The 23,129-nt window shown below is 34.6% G+C and overlaps 2 protein-coding genes across 9 annotated transcripts in view; one reads left to right on the forward strand and one right to left on the reverse strand.

Moving 5' to 3' along the window:
- LOC127869333 (ATP synthase subunit s, mitochondrial-like) overlaps positions 1-3,653 on the reverse strand; it is a 19,714-nt gene extending 16,061 nt beyond the window's left edge. The window contains exon 1 of the mRNA XM_052411828.1: positions 3,500-3,653. Within this exon, the coding sequence (XP_052267788.1) occupies positions 3,500-3,532 (33 nt within the window). The 5' untranslated portion in view covers positions 3,533-3,653. The remainder of the gene's footprint in view (positions 1-3,499) is intronic.
- The window catches only part of LOC127869320 (uncharacterized), a 26,457-nt gene continuing 6,973 nt past the window's right edge, over positions 3,646-23,129 (forward strand). For 2 of the 8 annotated variants that reach the window (XM_052411776.1, XM_052411781.1), the window contains exons 1-18: positions 3,648-3,910; positions 4,864-5,032; positions 5,371-5,483; positions 6,057-6,222; positions 7,285-7,421; positions 7,727-7,877; positions 11,275-11,411; positions 13,032-13,182; positions 13,950-14,083; positions 14,752-14,887; positions 15,133-15,275; positions 16,371-16,500; positions 16,986-17,113; positions 17,956-18,139; positions 18,460-18,670; positions 18,948-19,093; positions 19,550-19,768; positions 21,887-22,110. In XM_052411776.1, coding sequence (XP_052267736.1) covers positions 4,883-5,032; positions 5,371-5,483; positions 6,057-6,222; positions 7,285-7,421; positions 7,727-7,877; positions 11,275-11,411; positions 13,032-13,182; positions 13,950-14,083; positions 14,752-14,887; positions 15,133-15,275; positions 16,371-16,500; positions 16,986-17,113; positions 17,956-18,139; positions 18,460-18,670; positions 18,948-19,093; positions 19,550-19,768; positions 21,887-22,110 — 2,660 coding nt within the window. In that variant the 5' untranslated portion in view covers positions 3,648-3,910; positions 4,864-4,882. Of the gene's footprint in view, positions 3,911-4,332; positions 5,033-5,370; positions 5,484-6,056; positions 6,262-7,284; positions 7,422-7,726; positions 7,878-11,274; positions 11,412-13,031; positions 13,183-13,949; positions 14,084-14,751; positions 14,888-15,132; positions 15,276-16,370; positions 16,501-16,985; positions 17,114-17,955; positions 18,140-18,459; positions 18,671-18,947; positions 19,094-19,549; positions 19,769-21,886; positions 22,111-23,129 lie in introns of those variants that run through there. The other 6 variants (XM_052411783.1, XM_052411777.1, XM_052411778.1 and 3 more) reach the window with 6 other exon arrangements.

Genomic DNA, 23,129 nt, shown 5'->3' on the forward strand with positions numbered 1-23,129 from the left:
ACAATATGTACGAATAAATTTTGCAAGTATCAAGATCAATACAATTAACTTTTGCATTAATCGGTAAATTATTCATAAATATCGGTGAAAAATTGAGAATAAAACTAATAAATAAGAAAGTGCTTGAGTTTTACATTTTTTATGTGTTATGGAAATAATGCAATTAGAGGCGAACAAACAATAGAGAGTATTTGAAGAATTTTATATATTTTGGTATTGTTAGAATGTAGACTTATGTACGGACACATTTTTTTTGCATAACATAGATACATTTTAAATTGTTGGCATTTTTGTAAATTTTCATTAAATTAGAACATACATGTATGAGGAAATTTGAATTATGATATAGGAAATTAGAAATTAGGCATATAAATCTAAAAGTAACAGAATTTTATGTCATTTTATGAACGATAGGAACAAGGGTCACCTGCACATAAATGAGAATTTAGAGACGTACACGAAAGACGTATACTTGAATAATTATATATGGTTTCATGCATTAATAGAATAAAGAAATTAGGAGTGTAAATACATAAATGAGAACAGTAATCATTATGGTAATTGTGAATATGAATAGGGCAGACACACACAAAAATAAATAATGTAAATATGTATATACCTTTTTGTGTTTATTGCAAATGTATGTAGTGTATTGGTAATATTGAAGGTATTGTGAAATATAAAGTCAGAATTTAATGTGTTTCTGTCGCATATAGCGCAGTTAAAAATCTAACGATACATGCGCATTAAATTTCTGTTTTAGAATAAACTCTATTGGGTACACAGAAGTTTATTTGATCCTGCCAATTGCTATTACGCATGGTGGAAGATGCTTTAGCATAAGATTTGGGTGAATAGTTTGTTTAGAGAACAAGACCCACTTTTGAGATTTTCAGATATCGGTTCTAATATTATGAATGCATATATAACAAGACTATTGCCAAGCAATATATGTCCCCTACCGACTTAACCATTGTCAGAAATTCCACCATAGTCAGATTTTTTTTGCTTTTTTATATTTGTTGCCATAGCAACCAGAATTTTTGACATAGAAACAAAATGAAATTACGTGTATGATGTCCATATTACCATCCATCCATGTTTCAAGTTTCATGAAAAAATAATAAGAACTTTTTAAGTTATCGCAGAAAAAAAACACCCTTTTCAGCAGTATTTCTAGTCTATTTGTTGCCATAGCAACCATAAATTTTGATGTAGGAAAAAAATGAAATGTTGTGCATAATTTCCATATTGCCATCTATTTATGGTTCAAGTTTCATGAAAAAATGTGAAGAACGTTTAAAGTTATCGCAGGACCCAGAAAAAACACTATTTTCAGCAGTATTTCTAGTATGTTGCCATAGCAACCATTTTAGACGTAGGAGCAAAATGAAATGTCGTGCATAATGTCCATTTTGCCATCTATCCATGTTTCAAGTTTCATGAAAAAAAATTAAGAACTTTAAAAGTTATCGCAGGATCCAGAAAAGAGTAACGGACAGACTTACAGACGGAGTGCAAACCACAAAGTCTCTACGGTGAAACCGGTGGGGGACAAAGTGTCTGCCCTTTTCATCAAAACTTACACAATTTTTTAGACCAATGTGCGTATCTGAGAGCGAGCAGGTTCATCTGTCAATAGCAATTATAAGGTACATTAGGCAGTACACTACGATGAAAAACAGTCAGATAAAACAGCACACGAAACAACCAATGTCAATGAAATAGCAAATGATCAAACAAAATGAGAAAACTCGTACGTTCCGTTTAAAAATAATGCCTAAGGGAATTTAACTTGAACATTTATTATACCATCTTCATGAATTGCAAAATCAATGGTATATATTTTAACGTAATTTGTCATGATTTCGGATATAAATTTTCGGACACTTTTTCCCCATTAAAATCCGGACCGATTGATGTTGCGGGAAAATATGATCCCTGCTTATTAATATTACATTAACAACTAATTTAAAGAATTATATGGTAAATTTATGTTAACAACTGAATAAAGAGCAAAGAACTATCAATTGAGTGGATCTATATGTGTTGTCACAGTACAAAAAAAGCTGACAACTAATTAAGCGTTATAACGCCCAGGTACATTAACAGCGATTTTCCTTGTCCAATTGGGAAAAGTACCCGTACCGGTCCGATTGGGAAAAATTGAGTCGTGAAAACCTCAAAATTGGGAAAAATCGAGTCGTGAAATCCTGAAATTGGGAAAATCGCGTCGTGAAGTTTGGGTCTTATTGAATACATCATACAGTTCATACTTAATTGAACATACCCATTTAAATAATCATTTGCAGGCATGCCTTAATGACCATTAAGTTTTAAAGTTTATATAAATAACAAAATATTATAAAGAACACACCAAATCAATTACTAGTTGTTTTAATCTCTTTTAAAGCAATGTCTCTCTCTTTCATTTTTGTGAAATTTCAACAATCTTTGATGTTTAATTATCACTCAGTTGCTTGCATCCCTCCCTGCACAGCATCATTATTGCTGTCAATGTGTCCTGTGATTGATGGTTCCGATTGGTTTTTTGGCATAATATTTGCTATTATGACTCATTTCAAACTACGATAAGGTTACAAACCGACGTAAAACAGTACGCTGGCTGCCTGGCAAAAGAACCGGAAACAGTAACAACTCTATTGATTGAATGCGCTGAATAATAAAACCCGAAATTAATCGAGCGCGTGGTTACACACAACTATACGATTTTCTTTGTTCGCTCGCCGAAAGTTGGTTTTTTTACGAAACTTTCTATCGTTTTGAGAAAAAATTCGGACGCTGATTGGGATTTTTCCAGATGCCGATTGGGAATTTGGGAATTTTCGCTCGATTGGGAAAGTACCGTTTTGGGAATTTGGGAATTTTCGTTCGATTGGGAAAGTACCGTTTACCGGTACTTTATAAAGAAGGAGGAAAATCGCTGATTAAAGTATGTTTTCTGTTTCCTGGGTACATTTAAGATCCATTTTTAGATCCAATGTTTACATTTATCAATATAAAGCATTTAATGACAAACTTCAATATCTGCCAAAATCTTTAAGTCATTAGTTAATGCTGTGAAATGCATCTGGCCATAATTCTGATAAGCAATAATTAACAATTTTGAATATACAGTCACCACTGCTACAATTTAAATTTCAGCCTTAAAAAATATTTGATGATATTTTATTAAGAAACTTCTAGAACCAAGGCCGGCAAGGGTAATGTGTTTGTTACAAAGTCTGAAATAATGTTAAAAACAAGCTTTGCTAACAAAACAATATACAAATGTCAAACTCAATAGCAGAATCGATCAAAGGGCGAGATAAACATCTTGAATATAAGCGTTGTTCCGTAGTGTATGAAACGCATATAATCTTACGGGATTTGTAAGTAACATGACAATCGACATTGAACATATCAGTCGCGAAAACTCATGACAATTCAAAGTAACTTCATTCTCTGAATTAGACATAGGTTCAGGAAAGCAAATTACCCTCTTGATCAGTGTAGAAATTGATCTCAGCATAATTTGAGTTTAACTTAATTATTTCAAACAAATAAATGATAAATATCTTAGATTAAGTAACTGACATTTCCCATATTTTGCTAGTCTTACAAATATAGTTTCCTTCAAAACACCGACAATCACTCCGGTGATGCTTCTAAGATTACCTCATCGAATCCATCCGTGTTATGCAAAGGACGCAATTAAAATGAATGTTCTAAATACTATAGTAGTGCTGAATATTTGGATTTCCTTTTTATAGTTTCTTGAGCAACTGTTTAAAGACAAATGCACGGTTATTATGTTTGCTTAATTTGCTGATTTGGTATTTAAAACTTTTTTGTCCACAGTTACCCCCACTGGCACTGCTACTGGACCAGTTGTGCTTTAAAGTTTAAGGTGTGATACTCTTAAATCAAATTAATATTAATGCATAACAATCTTTCAGCTACCTTATTAAAACAAGCACGCTTTTATAGTTTTCTTTGCGTGACATTGACGTTGTCAACACTATGAAACCTTTTGACAGAAGTTTCTTCCCACTCACAGTCATGTCATAGTCAGGAAGGTTCAGTAGTTGCAATAATTCAACTCTCAGCTTTATAACCCAATGGGTTGCTGAGACGCCATAGCAAAAATTATCAAAGGCTCTGGGAGTCCGTTTATATGGACTAGAATTTTCAGCAGCTAGTTCGGCTTTCAAATGTATAATTTCATCTTATTACACAGAGGTTTAGTACTATCTGTTGTAAAGAATATTTAAAACATTTTTATTAATTTGAGTGCAGTGATAGCTCATGTTTGAAAACTTTTTTCTTCAGAATTGATGAAAAAGTATGTGCCAAAATTCAAGATCTACACAATTTAGCTACAGAATTTTAATGAATCATTGGCACAGGTGGAGGTGATCCACTCTCATATAGGAACTAATTCGTTGATTTTAACAGGACATAAAATGAATCACTGCAAAATGTACACATATTTTATCAAAAGTGACACTTTATAAAAAACTGAAAAAATGACTGGTAAGATGGTTGTAAATGTGAGATGCCGTACCATCAATATTTGCATTGATGTGGCATCATGTAGGTGCCTTGCTGAAATATGACATGTGAATGCAATGTCTGTGTTTAAAATGTGACTGTAAGTCGCAAGTATTTGGGTGCAATTGAAGAGGGATTCATTTACGAAATTCAGAAAAGTGCAAATAAAGCTTCAGCAGATTATGTAAGGCAAGATTACAGCCGTTAAACTGATTTATTGTAAGAAACCTAGTATGAGTTTCACAGTTTAGGCTTTTTGTTAGTTGGAAGAAATGGATATTACTACATCCTGCTGTTAAAATTTTACAGAAAGAACAAACTAAAGGAAATGCTGTTGTCAGAATTCTTAAAGAGGCTTAATTTTCCTGGTGCAAAACAAAGCAGTGAGTATGTAGGAACTAAAGAAGACAATCCTGGTATTATCCTGGAAGAAAATGTTACCAAGTGGACTCATCTGACTAGTATTGAGGACTTACAGGTATTTTTCATATTCAGTTGTTATATCATTTATATTTAATGATAATAGGACAGGTTTGCAATATTCAATCTTTAACATTATTTTTATGTCCAAAATGCATGAAATGCTTTAAGTAACATATTAATAGCTTGCTTTTTTATTTTATTAAAATTTATTTATTTTATTAACACTACACTATCTATAACGATGCTGAATTACGAGTTTATTTCATTAAGAGGAAAGAAAACTTATCTCACCTAGAAAGAAAATCTAATTAAATTCTCTATTGGGAAGTGTTACTGTACTAAAAGAGGAGCGGAATCAGTTGAATCAAGGGATCCTGTATCTTTACCTTTCAGGAGTGTCTGAAGGTGTTTATAGAATGTGTCTGTGTCTCCAACTTCCCAGCACGATTTTCTCCGCAGTATTGGCTGGCACACTCATCACTTACAGCCATCTACAGTGTCATGTGGTAGAGTATTTTTGACTTAACCCTTTCCCCATCAGAAGCAAAGTGAAAATGTCTTTTTCAACCAGCATAAAACCAGAACAGCCTGTGAGTAACTCACAGTTGTTCAGGTTTTATGCTGTTTGCTGCTCATCTGTATCTAAGGGTGGGAAATGAAGTCTTTAAAACTTAAATCTAGTAAGGTTTTTAATTAAATTTAACATTCTTTGGGACTACAAATGCGTCAAAATACATTTCTAAGAGGTAAAGTGTTAAAACACAATTAAGAAGATGTCACCATAATTATGTTGACAAGTTTTTAAAGCAATTAAAGGACCTCAAAATAACCATAAGAAGAGAATGAATGAATGGAAACTGCTTATCAAACTTCAAAGGCCCTGACTCTGACACAAATTTATGAAATACCTAATTTCTTTATTAGTCTAGAGACATTGGAAATTTCAAGACATATGTGTGGTCTCAGAAACAAACAATAAACTCCTTTTGAATGGTTTTATATATTTATTTGCATTCATGATTCTACAGTCTTATTCAACTTACTTAGAAATACAGTTGAGTACGTTTAATTGTTTCAAGTGGCTACATAAACAACCATCCTGACATAGAAATACGGAAGACTACAGATGCCATGTTGTTTGACTTGTGGATTCAGCTGATGACTGCAGGCCCTGGGTCCACTCACCTTGACCTGGTCAACATCATCCTGAAAAATGACACCTTCACCCTCTGGAAGTACATGCAGGTGGACGTTTCTATGCTCCTTGGCCATCCTTAAGAAAATGTTTGTTTGTGATAACCTGATTTTTAAATTAGTTTCAAGTTGTGTTAGTCAAGTTCAAAGAATTATTGAGTAACAATTTTTACAGATCATAACTTTGTGCAGCTAGGATTGCTATTTAAATAACTGATCAGTAGTGAACAGCATGATGATCAGAGTGTAACTTGCAAAAAAAGCAAGCTCTAGGTTGCAAGATCATTGCCACAAATCAAAGTTGAAGGTCAAAACATAGTCTGAAGCTTATTAAGGATTTCAAATATTTTGGCAGTAGTTAAAAGCATTCTGAGTAGCACGCACTATAACAAGTCCCTAGGTCGAGGGGCACAATTAAATGTCAAAGGTAAAACAAAAGAAATCAATTGAGACTTTATCAAATCTTGACTGGATTTTTTTAACGGATTGGTGTTACTTTGTTACAATGTCACTCTTTGTCATGCTTATTGAAAAGTACAAATTTCACATTTTTTACATCTTAAATAAGCAATACAGTAACAATATCAATAAAATGTATGACTAGAAATTCTTAAATTACAGTCTATCATAGATTAACAGTCTCAGTATGAAACTGAGCATTTAGCGTTGTCCCAGATTAGCATGTGCAGCACTTTTTGCTTTAATGGCATTTTTCTTTTAAAGGCAGTATCTTTTTTGTGAAAATCCAGTTAAGGCGGAAAGTGCCGTCCCTGATTAGCCTGTTTGGACTTCACAGCCTAATCTGGGACTACACTTTATGCACTTGCATTATGACCAGTGTTTTCAGAGCAAGACTCATATAATAATAATACAAAAATAAGTGACCATTTAATTCGTTTTTTGTAAACCATTTAAAATGCATTGGAAGAAAAATGGATGTTGGTTTGCATAAGCAATCAAAACATTTTAATGGGGTTTACACAGTAGGTTAAAGCAGTTAATTTTAGAATCCCAGTTCATTTTGTTTTATCACTTAATTATAGCTTTTTCCTTATATTGCAACATCTCTGAAAGAATAGATGGGTCTTAGTTTGTTTTTTGCATTTTTTTCAGACTTTGAGCGGAGATGATCTTGTTCTGCTGGTGACATCATTAAAGAGGGACTTTGTTTACTCTGAAAACATATCAGCAGATCATTATGCCACTTTAATGGAGACTCACATTGACAAGGTCTTCAAAACCATCCTGACGTATGAAAGTTTGTCAAATGTGTCTAAATATTTTAGAGTATTTCTTACCTTTTTATTTATCAATCATTGTTATCATTTACATGTATTCTAGCATATTTAAATGTATGAAAGCACATACCTTAAATGGTTAACTTAGGCATAAAATACAACACTTGATTACACACTGTCAATAGTGTTCTGCTGTCTAAAAGGTCTCTTCAAATAAACTCAAATCCTTGATTAAGTGCCGTTATTGGATATAATATTAATGGTGACAATTCAAGCATTTACTGACAGATGTTAACAGGTAAATTGTCTGCTTTCAGAGGCCGGCAGGTGGAAGAGGCACGACGTGGGTTGCTGGACTTGCACATGTTCTACCTGAGTAGGATGAACCACGTACCCCACATTGGCCCCCGTCTGTCCCATCTTTGCTTCCTGATATTCAGCAGATATGATGATGAAAATCCGTTCATGGTGATTGATTTAGGAAATTTAATATATATATTTATTTTTAGCTCGGCTGTTTTTGGAGAAAACCCGAGGTATTGTCATAGCCAGCTCATGGTGTCGTGTTGTGTCGCGTATTTCTGCTGTCCGCCGTGCTAAAACCCTAACATTGGCTTTAAAATCAAAGTGCTTCCACCTACAACTTTGAAACTTCATATGTAGATGAACCTTGATCAGTTCTACACGCCACACCCATTTTTGGGTCACTAGGTCAAAGGTCAAGGTCACTGTGACCTCTAAAAAAAAAATTCTGACAAGCTTTCATTTATTCAAGATTGCACGCGCAGCGGAGCGTTTGAACTGGTTCGGCAGTGGTCTTGTTTTAATAATCATTTTGCCATACCTATGTGCTAGCTGAACACTGTTAGGTTGGTTTAAATAGTTTCGTAAGTCATGATCTTAAATATATCGATTCTTTTGCAATCAAATTCAAATTTGTATTTGGTATTAAATATGCTTTTCTACCTTTTATTCATTAATCAATATTTTACAGCTAACATAACATATGATTTTGTACAATCTATCCACATAGTGCATGTGTACAATGTGTAACTTGCACAATAATATAAAAAGAATGATCTCAGGCCCTTTTTGGTGGGCTAAGAGAGGGTGTCCCCTCGAAATGGCATTTTAGGACCTGAGTGGTGCGATTTAGGATTTTAATTTAGTGTGTTTGTACTCAATTTATTTTATATTTTTTACTGGTTCAAAAATAAATACTTACGTTCTTACAAATGTTAGATAAAATAGGAATTGCAACTGATACAAATCTTCCTACATCAGTTGTTCAGTTTCAACACACTGCAAACTAGAAATTGACCATATTGTACGGCAATTTCTCTTGTGTCTTTAATCTTCTTGAGTAGTCTTTCATTGTATACATTTGGCAGTTTTTTTATGCCCCCGAAGGAGGGCATATAGTGATCGCACTGTCCGTCGGTCTGTCCGTCACACTTTTGCGTTTAGATCTCCAAAAATGCTCATTACTTCTATGTCGCTTCAGATCTAACCTTTATATTTGGTATGCATGTGTATATGGACAAGGCCTTTCCATACGCACACAAATTGTGACCCCATTGACCTTGACCTTGAACTTAGGGTCCGCGTTTTGGTTTCTTAATCTGTGTTTAAGTTTCGAAAAAGCGTTTTTCAGGGGCATATGTCTTCCGATGAAGACACCTGATGTTTAAATCATAAAAAGCAAATTTTGTCTAAGGTTATTTATAACAAATAATGATTATTAACATGAAGGGATGTTGGCAGCGACACACTATTTAGGCCTGGTAGGAAGCCTTCTCATTACTTTTATTTTTTGACCTCTTCACTTTTTTAGCTCACCTGAGAACAACGTGCTCATAGTGAGATTTTGTGATTGCAATGCATTGTCGTCTGTCATGTGTTATCAACATTTACCTTGTCAACACTATAGGGGCCACTTTTTTTTGTCCAAACTTCATAAAACTCGGTCAGAACAACTGTCTGCATGAAAAAAAAAAAAAAATTAAGTTTGAAACCATGGCTGCCATGGGGCTTGGCAGTTAGATGGCTAAAGTAAAACCTTGTTATAACAGTTTAGAAATCACATTAATTGTCCAGTCTTTATGAAACTTAGTTAGCTTATTAGTTCTAATGATATCTTGGATGAGTTTGAAAATGGTTCTGATCTGGTGAAAAAACATATCCACCAGGGGGCAGGGGTATTTTTCTTTATATGACAATAGTAAAACCTTGTTAACACTCTTAAAGTCACAGTTTTATTCAAATCTTCATAAAACTTGGTCAAAACATGTGTCCCTATGATATCTAGTACGAATTTTAAAATGGTTTTGGTTGATTGAAAAACATGGCCACCAGGGGGCGGGTCAGTTTTTCTTATACTGCTATAGTAAAATCATGTTAATGCTAAGTTTACATCTGGCCACGATCTCCCCTATTAGCCAGAGGCTAAAAAATCGGGGAGCTCTACGATTAAATGGTATACTCCACGTTCTGTTACGCTTCCTTACGAAATCAGCACATTTTGTTGCTACGATTGAGCCCACGATTTGCATCACGTTCTGTTATGCTTTGTTGCGATCAACACGATTGGCTTCCACGCTCCACCACGTTCCGTTACGTCCTGTTAAGATCTCCCACAACAAAGCCGCTTTGTTGCGATCTCCTGCGATTTGATCGATTAGAAAATTAATCGGGGCAATCGTGGTGAAATTTAAGTTTGATTTAAAATCTGTCCCGATGCCCACGATGTCCCCGATTCAACCACTTTCCGTTACGCTCCCCCACGGTAACCCCGACTCGACTGCTCTGGAATCGGGGACATCGTGGTAATTGTGGCCAGATGTAAACCTAGTATAACACTATAGAAGTCACATTTAGTCAGAACATTTGTTCTTATGATATCTTGGATGAGTTCAAAAATGGTTCTAGTATGTTGAAAATCATTGATGCCAGGGGGCAGGGTATTTTTCCTTATATGGCTTAATTAAAAGCTTGTTAACACTCAAGAAGTCACATTTATAGTACACTCTTCATGAAACTGAGTTTGAAAATGGTTATGATTTTAAAAAAACATGGCTGCCAGGGGGAGGTATATTTTTTCTTATACATTTAGTTTAGTGAAACCTTTTTAACATTATAGAAGTCACATTTTTAGTGAAATCTAAATGAATCTTAGAATACTTGTTCTTATAAATTCTCTGTCGAGTTCGAAAATTCCTCTGGTTTGTTGAAAAACATGGTCCACCGAGGGCGGTGCAGTTTTCCTTATATGACAGAACATTTGTCCTTAAAAAAACTTGTCTGAGATTGAAGCTGGGTCATTTGAGTGCAAAATCTAGGTCACTAGGTCAAATAAAAAAAACATTTTAATACTCTTTACGTCACTTTTTTGGTTCAATCTTCATGAATCAGCTTGCACTTCTTCATAATAGTATAGTTCCTTTGGGTCTCAGGTAAGGGCCTTTAGGCCTGTGTCTTGTTTTTATTCATTACAATTGCTGAAATTGTATGGTATTGTAGGTACAACATGTGTTTGTCTAGTTTTAGTATGCGAAAAATTTAATACCATGAAAAAAAATTACTAAATTATGTCAGTGAAAAAGCGACACTTATAATAAATAAGCAAATACTGAAATAAACGATAGATTTTGATGCTGAGCATTAATGCTTCATTGACAATTGTATCATGATGAGAATTTATTATTTGATGATAAATAAGGCAGGCAAATTATGACAACTAGGTTATGTTGAGCCACCTCCTCTTTGGGGTAAATGCCACCGACCTTGACCCCTCTTTAATAGTTATTTGAGCTATTATGACTATTACTATGGTTGTTATGTATTTCTTCATTCTATTCCTCAATAGGGCCAGGATGACTGGGTTTTGTTGAGACACCACCTCAAGGGAGTCAAGGATGTCATTGTTGATCCCTCTTTTCGAGTTGCCAGCGAGGCCCAGTACAGGGCACCAAAAACTCTTGAGAAAATATTACTGGCTGCAGTGTAAGCATTTAAAATCTTATTAGCAATCACATTGAAATACCATTCATAAGATTTTTTTTCTTATCTTTAATTCTATGTTTTTTGTCACAAGCAGGAGGTGTATTACACAAATGATGTTTGTCAGTCTATCTGTTTTTTCGACACTCTGTTGGTAATACTTTTCGTGTCTTCTTCATATCTTCTATAGCCTTTGATGGTTTTTCATTAAACTTGAGTCAAATTTTAAGAGCATTAAGATGATGTGCAAAGGCTTGAGTCAGTCATGCCGGCTTAAGGCCAAGGTTGCACTTCAGGGTCAAATGATTGAGCCTATTTTTTATGTCTCGTTCCTATCTGCTATACTATTGATGCCTTTTCATGAGAATTGGTTTCACTGATTAGTTCACTGAGTCCTTGTGCAGCAGGCATGAGTCAGCCATGCTAGTTCAAGGTCACAATATGCTAAGTTCAAACGTTTGAGCATCCATTTTGTGTGTGCTCAATGTATCCTATAACTTTTGCACGATTTTCATAAAGAAGTACCAAAATGTTTTGTTAATTGACACATGTGCAGAAGGCATGTATCAGGCATGCCAGCTCAAGGTGTAGGGCACCAGTGAAGGTCAGAAGATTAAGTTTCAATGTTCCTTTGCACTCCATGTCTCCTTTATCCTTTTAGGATTGTGTGTAAAACGTTGCTAAAAGGTTAAGAATACTGATATGGTTTGCAGAGTCAGGCCAAAATGGATGGTCAAAAGTTTAAGCTTCCATTTTTGTCCCCTACCAGTTTCACCGGAGGGGATTTATGGTTTGCGCTCTGTCTGTCTGTCAGTCAGTCACACTTTTCTGAATCCTGCGATAACTTTAAAAGTTCTAAATATTTTTTCATGAAACTTCAAACCTGAATAGATGGCAATATGGACATTATGCATGTCATTTCATTTTGTTCCTATGTCAAAAATTCTGGTTGCGATGGCAACAAATATTTAAAAAAAAAAATCTGACAATTGTGGAATTTCTGACAATGGTGGAGTCGGACATATATTGCTTGGCAATAGTCTTGTTGTTTCTGCTCCTTATGTTCTATACCGTTTGAATTGTTTTTATGAAACCTGTCTACAATATTAAGATAATTGAGACAATATAGAAGGCATAAGTCAATCACGCTGGCTTAAGGTTTAGGTCTTACTTAATTGTCAAGATCATGCTGGTTCATAATAAACATTGACACTCCATCGTCAAATGAACCTTGGTCAGATTATACCTGTCTCTTTTACAACCTTTTTGAAAGGGTTTCTTAGAAAGATTATTATATTAATTTATGAATTTGCTGTAATCATCTAATATTATGTTCATGCTTTTGATATAATTTATTATTTTAAGTTGAGGCTTTGTTGGACATTATTTATACAATGAAAAATATGTTATTGAAATGTGAAAGTTTAATTTTTCAAAGTAAAATTCATGGAATAAAGAAATACGTTTAAGAATGTCTTTGGCAGTGCTGTATAAATAAAAGAATATTTTTATGCTATTTTGTCTTTTAATAATCTTATATCGACAAATAATTAATTATATGGTAATCTATCATAGATAATTTTAATTGTACCAGGGTAATCGAAATACACATCTTGATTTTAGACATGATGGAATGCTAGAACTGATGTTTAAAGATTTCATGATTCTTCTACAAACAATATGTAACCATAGCAACAGCAGGTGTTGCAAGCGTCTGTTCCTTGTCTACAGAGAGTCACTGTTTGACAAGATTGATTTCAAGAAAGGATTTGAGGTATTAGATTCCTTGATGATTAAAACTCCTTTTACTTTGATTGATAAAATAAACAAATTGTTGACCTTTTTGGAAGTGCGCATTAAAAACTTCATTTTATTGTTTACTTCAGATTGTGTAAATAAACAGGGTGTCAGTATATCTTTTTCACAAAACCATATGACACACGTCATGCAAAGATGGTTTTAAAAGCTGTAGAAAACTTGCACTGTCACGCTGTCTGGTCAGAAGTTTCGCTAAATGCTAGTCATGCAAGGATTCGTGGTCTCTTAAACCGACTGGGTGGCTCCTGGCCAGACTTGGGGATGCACAGGCTGGTCATTAGATATGCAGACCTAAAATGGCATAAGACTCATTTTTGCATGACAATGGTCATATATATAAACAACATTTTATATAAAAATTGAATTAGATAATTGAATAAATTTTATGAAGATTAATATTTGAGACTGTTTATTATTAAGAAACATGAGACCATATGAGTCGTGTTCTGAGAAATCTGGGCATAATACATATGTGTAAAGTGTCGTCCAAGATGGCTAATCAGGGGCGACACATTCTGTCTAAATTGGATTTTTGCTAAGAAGAGACTTCATTAAAACAAAAAATGTCATTAAAGCGGAAAGTGTTGTCCCTGATTAGCCTGTGCTAAGGACTGCACAGGCTAATTTGGGATGACACTTTACGCACATGCATTATGCCCAGTTTTCTTAGAACACGACTCATATTATTAAACAACTACTACATGTGTATATTTTATATATCAGGCAACTCCCTACTGGCTATTTGATCAGTGCATGCAGACACTGCATGTCATCTGCAAGACAATTTCCATGGAAACTCATATTGATGAAATTATCATTCATGTCCAGAAAATCTGCCTTATGAACTTCACACAGTTGTAAGTGTATTCCCTACATAGTTAAGATCTATACAATAATTAAGAAAAACATGTTGAGATTTAAATAAGTCACTGGCAATTTAAGATATTCAAATTAAAAATCATTATAAAACATACATAAAGTAGTTTATGTTGTGATGACTTGATGGCTCTTATTATTAAGACTTTTATATCGGAAACCTTTTGGATGATAGAACATCAATAACTATGGCAGACTTAAATATATCTTATTTTCAGCAAATATACGTTGCTTTTTTATGATAAATATATAGCAACATGTTTTAATTTAGATTGAACACAATTTATTGTATTAAATGATAATAGTTATATTGTTTTTCTCAATTTTATGTATTCACTGAGTCCCTGTAAGATTGAACGATAGTATTTGTTGATTTTGCATTTTATTAATGTAATTGATATCTGCATTTAATTCATAATCACTTTTTCATTTGTCCATGTTAAAATTGATTGGGTCCGGTCTTATTATCATGTGGCATGAGAGAAAACATTATCGATCTGAATTAATTCTACAAACTTTACTACAGTACATGTACATAATTTTACTTCCAAATACCCTGTGTTTAACTCCAGTGAAAGAAAAAACAACAATGTACATGTTCTTATTTCCTTAGCTATTGCTAGACTCAATGCAAAGAGTATGTCTTTAGAAAGCCTCAGCAGATAAAAGAGTGGCACAGTCTGATGATGAACTACATCGTGTCAGGACGTGTATTGTTGGTGAGGGAGGCAACGGTGCTGTTGTTCTCACAGGTCCTTAAGGAGAACCAGGCTTTTGTTTGGAAGGTATGAGGTAAAATAAGCTCAAAGGTAGCATCTACCCTTGTTAAACAGTTTCAACTTGATTTTCTTATATGATAAAAGTGTATGGATTCTACCAACAGCTTTGTCATTCAAAAAAATGTTATTCTCTGTTATTAAACATAATGAAACTTATAAAACAGAAAATTATTGCATTTGTTTACTTCTATTATTTTGCGATTTCAAGGAACAATTAGCAAATTCAAGACACATGTTTCCCAATACTTCAGGAGCACATTGACCAAGGCAGGATGCTGGTTGACATTATTGCCGACCTTCCAAGTGAGTTTCTGGAACGTTCTGAAGATGGCACTACTTGGCACACTGCTCAGGCTTATGCAGAGTTCATAACATCGTTTCTGGAACAGATCAGGTAGATTTTAAAGGGTAGGTCAAAGGTCATGGGTTTGATGTCTGATAGTAATGACTCTTGAACAGACTTTAAAATTTACTCTGCAATGGCTGAGTAATAAGACTTCATTTTTAATTTGGTGTAGTATGCAGTCATTACCAATTGGCTTTTTATGCTCAAAAGGTATGCATTAATACACATAGAAGGAAAAGAGCGAGCGAAGCATATGTTTTTAACCAGAAAAGATTCCTGAGGTCTGATCAGGATTCCAATCAGTGACCTTCCAATACCTCATGTCCTACCACTGAGCTACTGAGTTGCACATTTTAATATTCCTACATACATACATACAAAGAATAGAAACTCATCATCCGAAAGTCCTTTATTTGAAGCTTTTTACCAGTTGCGTTTACAACACAGAACAAAACAGACAACAAAATATTGACCATAAACATAATTAAAGCATTCATTATGGTCTTGGAACAGTTCATGCAAAGTATTGAAAGATTTAATTGGTTTAAATTGGTTGATAGGCGTGCTGAACCTCAGCCCAGCATTAATAAAAAAAAACACAAGTGTAAATGAACATTAACATGACTGCAATCAAATTAATCTGCAATTTAATACAATATGAACCTTTTTCTCATGCTACAACTTTTTTTCTTATGAAATAACAGTTGCGTATTTTTATCTTAAATATTACATTTATACTATAACTTTTTGAGCATTGATATTGGCAACTTTTTTGTTTGAGTCACCAATTGTATTACATTATTCTGAAATCAGTTTCAGCGTCAAATGAAATCACGTAATGTAAGCAACCCTCAGGTTTTATCATGATGTTGATGTAAATATTACGCATCTTTTCTTATTTAAGAGCATGTCATGAAAAAATCAGACCCTTGGTGCAATTTTATACCTTGATTTATTTAACTCGTTCAATAAATTTTTCAGCAACTTGTTGGATAAAGTAAAGTATGAGATGGCAACTCCTGCCCAGTCCAGTTATTTTTTGGGGGTGTACATATCAATAATATAAGATTTTTAATGGAACACCTTATTTCTAATGAGATCTAAGGAAAAGGAACTTCATGAGACTGGTTTTCTTTTCACCAGATCACAGGGTCTAGAGGGACGTTTGAAGGAGAATGTACAAATGTGTCTGCTAAAATGTCTGGAGAAGAATGTCCCACACAAGGCTGTCATTGCTCAAGCATGCTTGATGTCCAAAATACCAAATATAAAGGTACGCTAAAGCTAGTTTTTAATAAAGACATGCAATGTTATAAAAGGGCCGTGTTCTGTCACCACTGCATATCTGCATTAATAACTAGTGATATAAAACATAAACACCTGTTTATAGTCATGAAAATACTTAAACATTGGAGTTTAACAATTTCTTTTGTTAAGTTAATATTCTTAACAGTCTTCTCATATTCTCCTTTATAGTTTAAAATAAAAACAAATAGGTGTATTAATTGTTTTTTCTCAAAACTTACATACTATAATTAAGTGTTGATGATCTTGTTTTCACTAAGTTTGACCACACAAAACAGTATAACTTCTTGTTAACATGTATTCCTGAAACATGGGTGTCTAAACACAGTTGTGTTAAAACTAGTTTTACTGGTATATATGTAAGTATGTATGCATTTCTACGTATGTATGTAACATATAACGGAGAAAATAAAATTTTGCACTGAAAAAAGTAAGTTACTGGTCCATCCACAGGATAACTTTATCAAGGACGTGCTCTTCTGTGTTGACAACGTATTGAAGGATCCAAAGTGCCCTATTGGACACTCTACACTGACAAATGTGCTGGAGATTCTTCTGTCAGAATGTTTGGACCATTTCAGGTAACCTTGTGTTTATGTTCCTGATATTAGTTGTTTACATATCTGCCTATTGTCTATTGAGTCACAAACATACCAAAATGTTGAAGTACTGTTCTGTCATATTGCAATGTAAGACGCCAAACGATTTATAATATAATTTATTAAGTACATAATTTCATAAACTTACAAACACCAACGTGAATATGTCCAATATTCTACGCTTTTCCACAACATTTGTAGCAATTTTTGCTTCTGTTTTGCCAACACATGTTTAAATTTATCATTGAGTCAGTTCAGCACTTTAATTGAATATATCGGGCAAAACCCTTCAACCGTTAGCATTTAATAGCAAGTGTTATTACATTATATGCGCAGCAACTTCTACTTTGTCTTGCTCATAAACGGGAATGACGCTGACGTCAATGACGTCGTTTTGCATTACAACGCAAAACCGCTCATTTTTGTGGTCGGTACAGTGAATAACGAAATTGAGTTGGTACCCAGAAGTCCGGTATGATCTTGCTAGCATTATTATAATTCTCTGTAGAAGCCGGGATGGTTCTATTAATATTTTTCTTACATAAAATCGGTAAATAACGTTACCCTTTTAAGCAAAAGAACAACTGCATTTTCTAAATAAATATAACCAACTCAAATTTGTAAGAAGTATTGATTTAATTCAATAGTATGGGAAGGCCGAATGGATGAAAAAGGATATAATGTTGACTTTTTTTAAACCTATCGTATTAGCTTTACAAAGTTGTGATACGCATGCACAGAAACTCTTATCTATATTTGATACATATTGATCTTTATCAAATAGCCTTTTAATTGTACTTTAGAATTCCTCTTTTTATTTTAAGGTCCAAAGGGTATTTCACAGTAGATGCTAACTCGTTGTTAGCTTCTATTACACTGTCATGCGTGTCAGCTGATTTAACAAAAGATGGTGAAGAGGACCTCAGGCCTGCCAGTGAACTTGCAATGCCTAATGGAGACATGTTCAACACACTTTACAAGAAAATTGTCGTAGCTTTTGTCGCGATGGTAAGTCCATGGATTCAAATGTACCTATTGCGTTGATATTATGTTACAGCTGTCTTAAAATGTCAGTCACATCAATGAGTTTTTCAGACGTTTCTGCTCACTGAATTTGTATGTTTCAAATCGTTTCCATACAAACTTTCCCATGCGTTTTTATACTTGTTCATAGTAAAATCAATTGTTGAACATAAAAGCAACCAGTGTATATATTATGAACAAAGATGTTAAAATTAAAATAAAAAGGCCTTAACACTTACGACAGAAAGACACTATAAAGATTATATAGTTATAGAATCATTAAACCATTATTTTCCACTTTGCAGCATAGAGAAAAACATACACTGCACAGCATTTCAAATATTGTACAGGAAGTGATATACGCCATTCAAAACAGTATTCAGCGTAGCGGCTCTGGTCACTTGAGATGTGTGCATTTTTTGTCTGATCTCGGTGTGATGTGCATCTCCATGATAACCAGCCATGTGACGTCATTGCTGGAATTATTTCTTAAGTGGGGATGTTATTCCATTGATGGTAAAATCATTTCGTTTTTTTGTACATCAGAAGACCTTTTTTTCTAGTTATGCTGGTCGAAAATATTTTACCTTTATTTTATAAACGAATTATAGACATTTTAATGTGATAATATCGATATTTTTCACTTACTTACAACTATTGACGCTTCCAGACCATCATTATACTGAAAAGATTCAAAGTTAGTACATACCACTTTGCATTAAATTAGAGAATGTTATGCATAACGTATTTTCCATACTTTAAAGTTTAATAACCTGTATTCTTTTAAATCCAGATTTATTGATGCTGTTAGCTCATCATGACGTTGGCGCTTTCCTTAACGAATTCCAAGATCTATTTGACGGTGTCGAGAACTTGGATCGGGACGTCAAGCACAGGGGCATGCGTATTTTAAAATATCTTTCTCAACTCCATCCGAAGGTATTTTTCTTCTAGTAATCTTTTAGTCGGTTGTATATACGTAGTGTTAAAAGCACATATACACACAAAATAAGCCAAAAATACTGTTTTCTTGCATTTGTTCTAATGAAAGAAAAATTCGTTTATTTCACTTTTGTTGAAGAAATACACTTATGTTTATGTTCGGAAGGGCTTGATGCGATTGCAAATTGTACATGACCGTGCGCTTGTACAAATCTAATGCATTTGCTCGATCTACAACACAGGCATTCCCAGATATATTTTTATAGAAACTAGAGCGTTCATATATACTAACTCATTATTTTTCGACAGATTTTAATGCGTCTGTTCGTTTTTACTATGACTGCTTTTGTCAGTGAATCACATTCATATACATTTTTCCTGTTCAATCGCACACTTAGGAGTACTTGTAATTTACTTCATTTATGTCGTTAAACCGTTTTTTAATATTTCCAGATTTTTGACATGGTGCACATTCGTCAACTATTCGACCGTTATGACGAAGAGTCTGAACAGACGCAGGAAATTTCGCTCGAGATCTTGATAAACATTGCTAGCTGTCAACCCAAGTCGCTCGTTCCATTTTTCCACATCTTAACAGACGATAGCAAATTCCAAGCTGGATCGTTGCCAGGAAGAATTCGAATTTTTGAAAAATTGCAAGGTCTTACAGATGTAAGAACTAACTTTTATTAAATTGATGAGCATTTTTAGCTCATCTATTTTTTGAAAAAAAAAATATGAGCTATTGTCATCACCTTGGCGTCGGCGTCTGCGTCTGCGTCGGCGTCCGGTTAAGTTTTGCGTTTAGGTCCACTTTTCTCAGAAAGTATCAATGCTATTGCATTCAAACTTGGTACACTTACTTACTATCATGAGGGGACTGGGCAGGCAAAGTTAGATAACTCTGGCGTGCATTTTGACTGAATTATGTGCCCTTTTTATACTTAGAAAATTTAAAATTTTGGTTAAGTTTTGCGTTTAGGTCCACTTTTTTTCAGAAAGTATCAATGCTATTGCATTCAAACTTGGTACACTTACTTACTATCATGAGGGGACTGGGCAGGCAAAGTTAGATAGCTCTGGCGTGCATTTTGACAGAATTATGTGCCCTTTTTATACTTAGAAAATTGAAAATTTTGGTTAAGTTTTGTGTTTAGGTCCATTTTATTCCTTAAGTATCAAAGCTATTGCTTTCATACTTGCAACACTTATTAACTATCGTAAGGGGACTGTGCAGGCAAAGTTATGTAACTCTGACTGGCATTTGGACGGAATTATGGGCCCTTTATACTTAGAAAATTGAAAGTTTGGTTAAGTTTTGTGTTTTGGTCCACTTTACCCCTAAAGTATCATAGATATTGCTTTCATACTTGGAACACTCGCAAACTATCATAAGGGTACAGTAAAAGGACAAGTTGCATAACTCTGGATGTCATTTTTACGGAATTATGGCCCTTTTTTGACTTAGTAACTTTGAATATATGGTTAAATTTTGTGTTTCTATCCACTTTACTTCTTAAGTATCAAGGCTATTGCTTTCAAACTTCAAATACGTTCATGCTATCGTGAGGTTCCTGTACCTGGCAAGTTGAATTTTACCTTGATCTTTGAATGACCTTGACTCTCAAGGTCAAATTATTAAATTTTGCTAAAATTGCCATAACTTCTTTATTTATGATTAGATTTGATTGATACTTTGACAAAACTACTCTTACCTGACATACCACAATAGACTCCACCTAAACCATCGCCCGTGCCCCCCCCCCCTTCCGAATCCCCCCCCCCCCCCCCCGAATCCCCCCCCTATTTTTTTTTGTTTTTTTTTTGTTTTTTTGTTAAGATCATCTCACAAATGACCAACACACCCTCACACTACCCCCCCCCCACCCCACCCCCTCCCCATTTTTTTTTTAAACTGTTAAAAAACAAAACTATTTATTTTGATTATTTTATGTTTGAAATACCGTCCAACCATCGCACCCAAGAATCCCCCCCACCCCCCCTCCCCCCACCCGAATCCCCCCCCCCCCCTAATTTTTTTTTTTTTTTTTTTTTAAGATCATCTCACAAATTACCACCACACCCTCACACTATACCCCCCCCCCCCACCTCACCCCCCCCCCCATTTTTTTTGAAACGGTTAAAAAACACAAATATTTATTTTTATTATTTTATGTTTGAAATACCGTCCAACCATCGCACCCAAGAATCCCCACCCCCTTCCCCACCCCCACCCCCCCCACCCCCCACCACCCCGATTTTTTTCCTTTTTTTCGCATTTTTGGAAGATAATGTAATAAATGTCCACACCCCCACACAATGCACCCCTCTTCACTCCACCCCTCTCTCCTTTGTGATTGAAAATGAGAGTCCCTTCACCTTTAAAAAGAAAATAGATGAGCGGTCTGCACCCGCAAGGCGGTGCTCTTGTTTGTAATTGATATAATATTCAGTTAGCTGCATCTTTGAGAATATTTATGAGTATAAATATTTCATACTCTTGATCGAACATACTTTATTGTTGATTCCATATCGCGTGTAAGCACATTTAAACTGTGAATTATAATTATGTTAGAGGCTTGCATTAAACTTTCAGAAGCAGGTATCAAAACGTATTGTCTTTTCGATTGCTTTGATCGTTGTTGCAACCCATGCTATTCTTTTTTGATCGATAATATAATGGTTAACTTAAGATACCTTCGTTCCCCTAGTTCTTTCCGATAGATAAGAAAGCTAATATCATTTGTTTGTTTGCTGAATCTTAGTAAGAGGAATAAGGTTTCTATTCAGGAATATCCTCAACCGTTAACGGACTACGTCATGAGGTTTCTTGACTGCAAGAATCCAGAAGTAACCAATGCGGCAAAGGAATTCCTGGGTCCATTATTTCACGAACATCCGAAATTTTTAGTGAAACACAGAGTTCGGTTGAAGTCGTTGTGGAAATCAACTTCGAATCATGGTGTTAAGGAATTTTGTGTGAAAGTACTGCCGGAAATTCAGACAATGCAAAGGTTTGTGTATTTAATGAACCCACACTGATTTGGATATTTATTTTTTTTTAAATATAATACCTGTAATTTAAAACGTCGCTATAAAAAGGCCGAGATTGTTTTGAATATATTTTATGGGCTTTATTAATAACTCCAAATTGGATGTATTCTGTAAACTTTAGTTAATGTGTTTGTACTTAAATCGAACAACTTGTATTTTTATGCCCCCCTTCGAAGAAGAGGGGGTATATTGCTTTGCACATGTCGGTCGGTCTGTCTGTCGGTCCGTCCACCAGGTGGTTTCCGGATGATAACTCAAGAACGCTTAGGCCTAGGATCATGAAACTTCATAGGTAGATAGATCATGACTTGCAGATGACCCCTATTGATTTTGAGGTCACTAGGTCAAAGGTCAAGTTCACGGTGACCCGAAATAGTAAAATGGTTTCCGGATGATAACTCAAGAACGCATACGCCTAGGATCATGAAACTTCATAGGTAGATTGATCATGACTTGCAGATGACCCCTATTGATTGTGAGGTCAATAGGTCAAAGGTCAAGGTCACGGTGACCCGAAATAGTAAAATGGTTTTCGGATGATTACTCAAGAACGCATACGACTAGGATCATGAAACTTCATAGGTAGCAGGGTTCGACATTTACCTTTTTTACAGCCAGACCATCGGACCAGCTCCTCTTAAAATGTACTAGCCCGAATCTGATGTCTACTAGACCATAAATGACATAGCAAATAAACAGAATTGTGTCGTGTAACTGTTTAATCAGGTTTTATCAGAAAATGATTAGTGAACACAAGAAAGTTATTTTGATGCACAGAGTAAAAAATAAAATAAAACTATTTAACAACATAAATTGTTTGTTGTAATTTCACTGTTTATCACCAGTTAAACAAATGATGTCTGTACCGCAGGTGACATTTATTAAACGTTATCAAATTCTGGCCTCCTTGACCGCTGTGCTCCATGCTAACACAGCTCCCTTTTCCATCATAATCTGTGTCAGTTTTACCGTCAGATTC

The sequence above is a fragment of the Dreissena polymorpha genome, chromosome 2 (assembly GCF_020536995.1).
Source record: "Dreissena polymorpha isolate Duluth1 chromosome 2, UMN_Dpol_1.0, whole genome shotgun sequence".
NCBI classification, from domain to species: Eukaryota; Metazoa; Mollusca; class Bivalvia; order Myida; family Dreissenidae; genus Dreissena; species Dreissena polymorpha.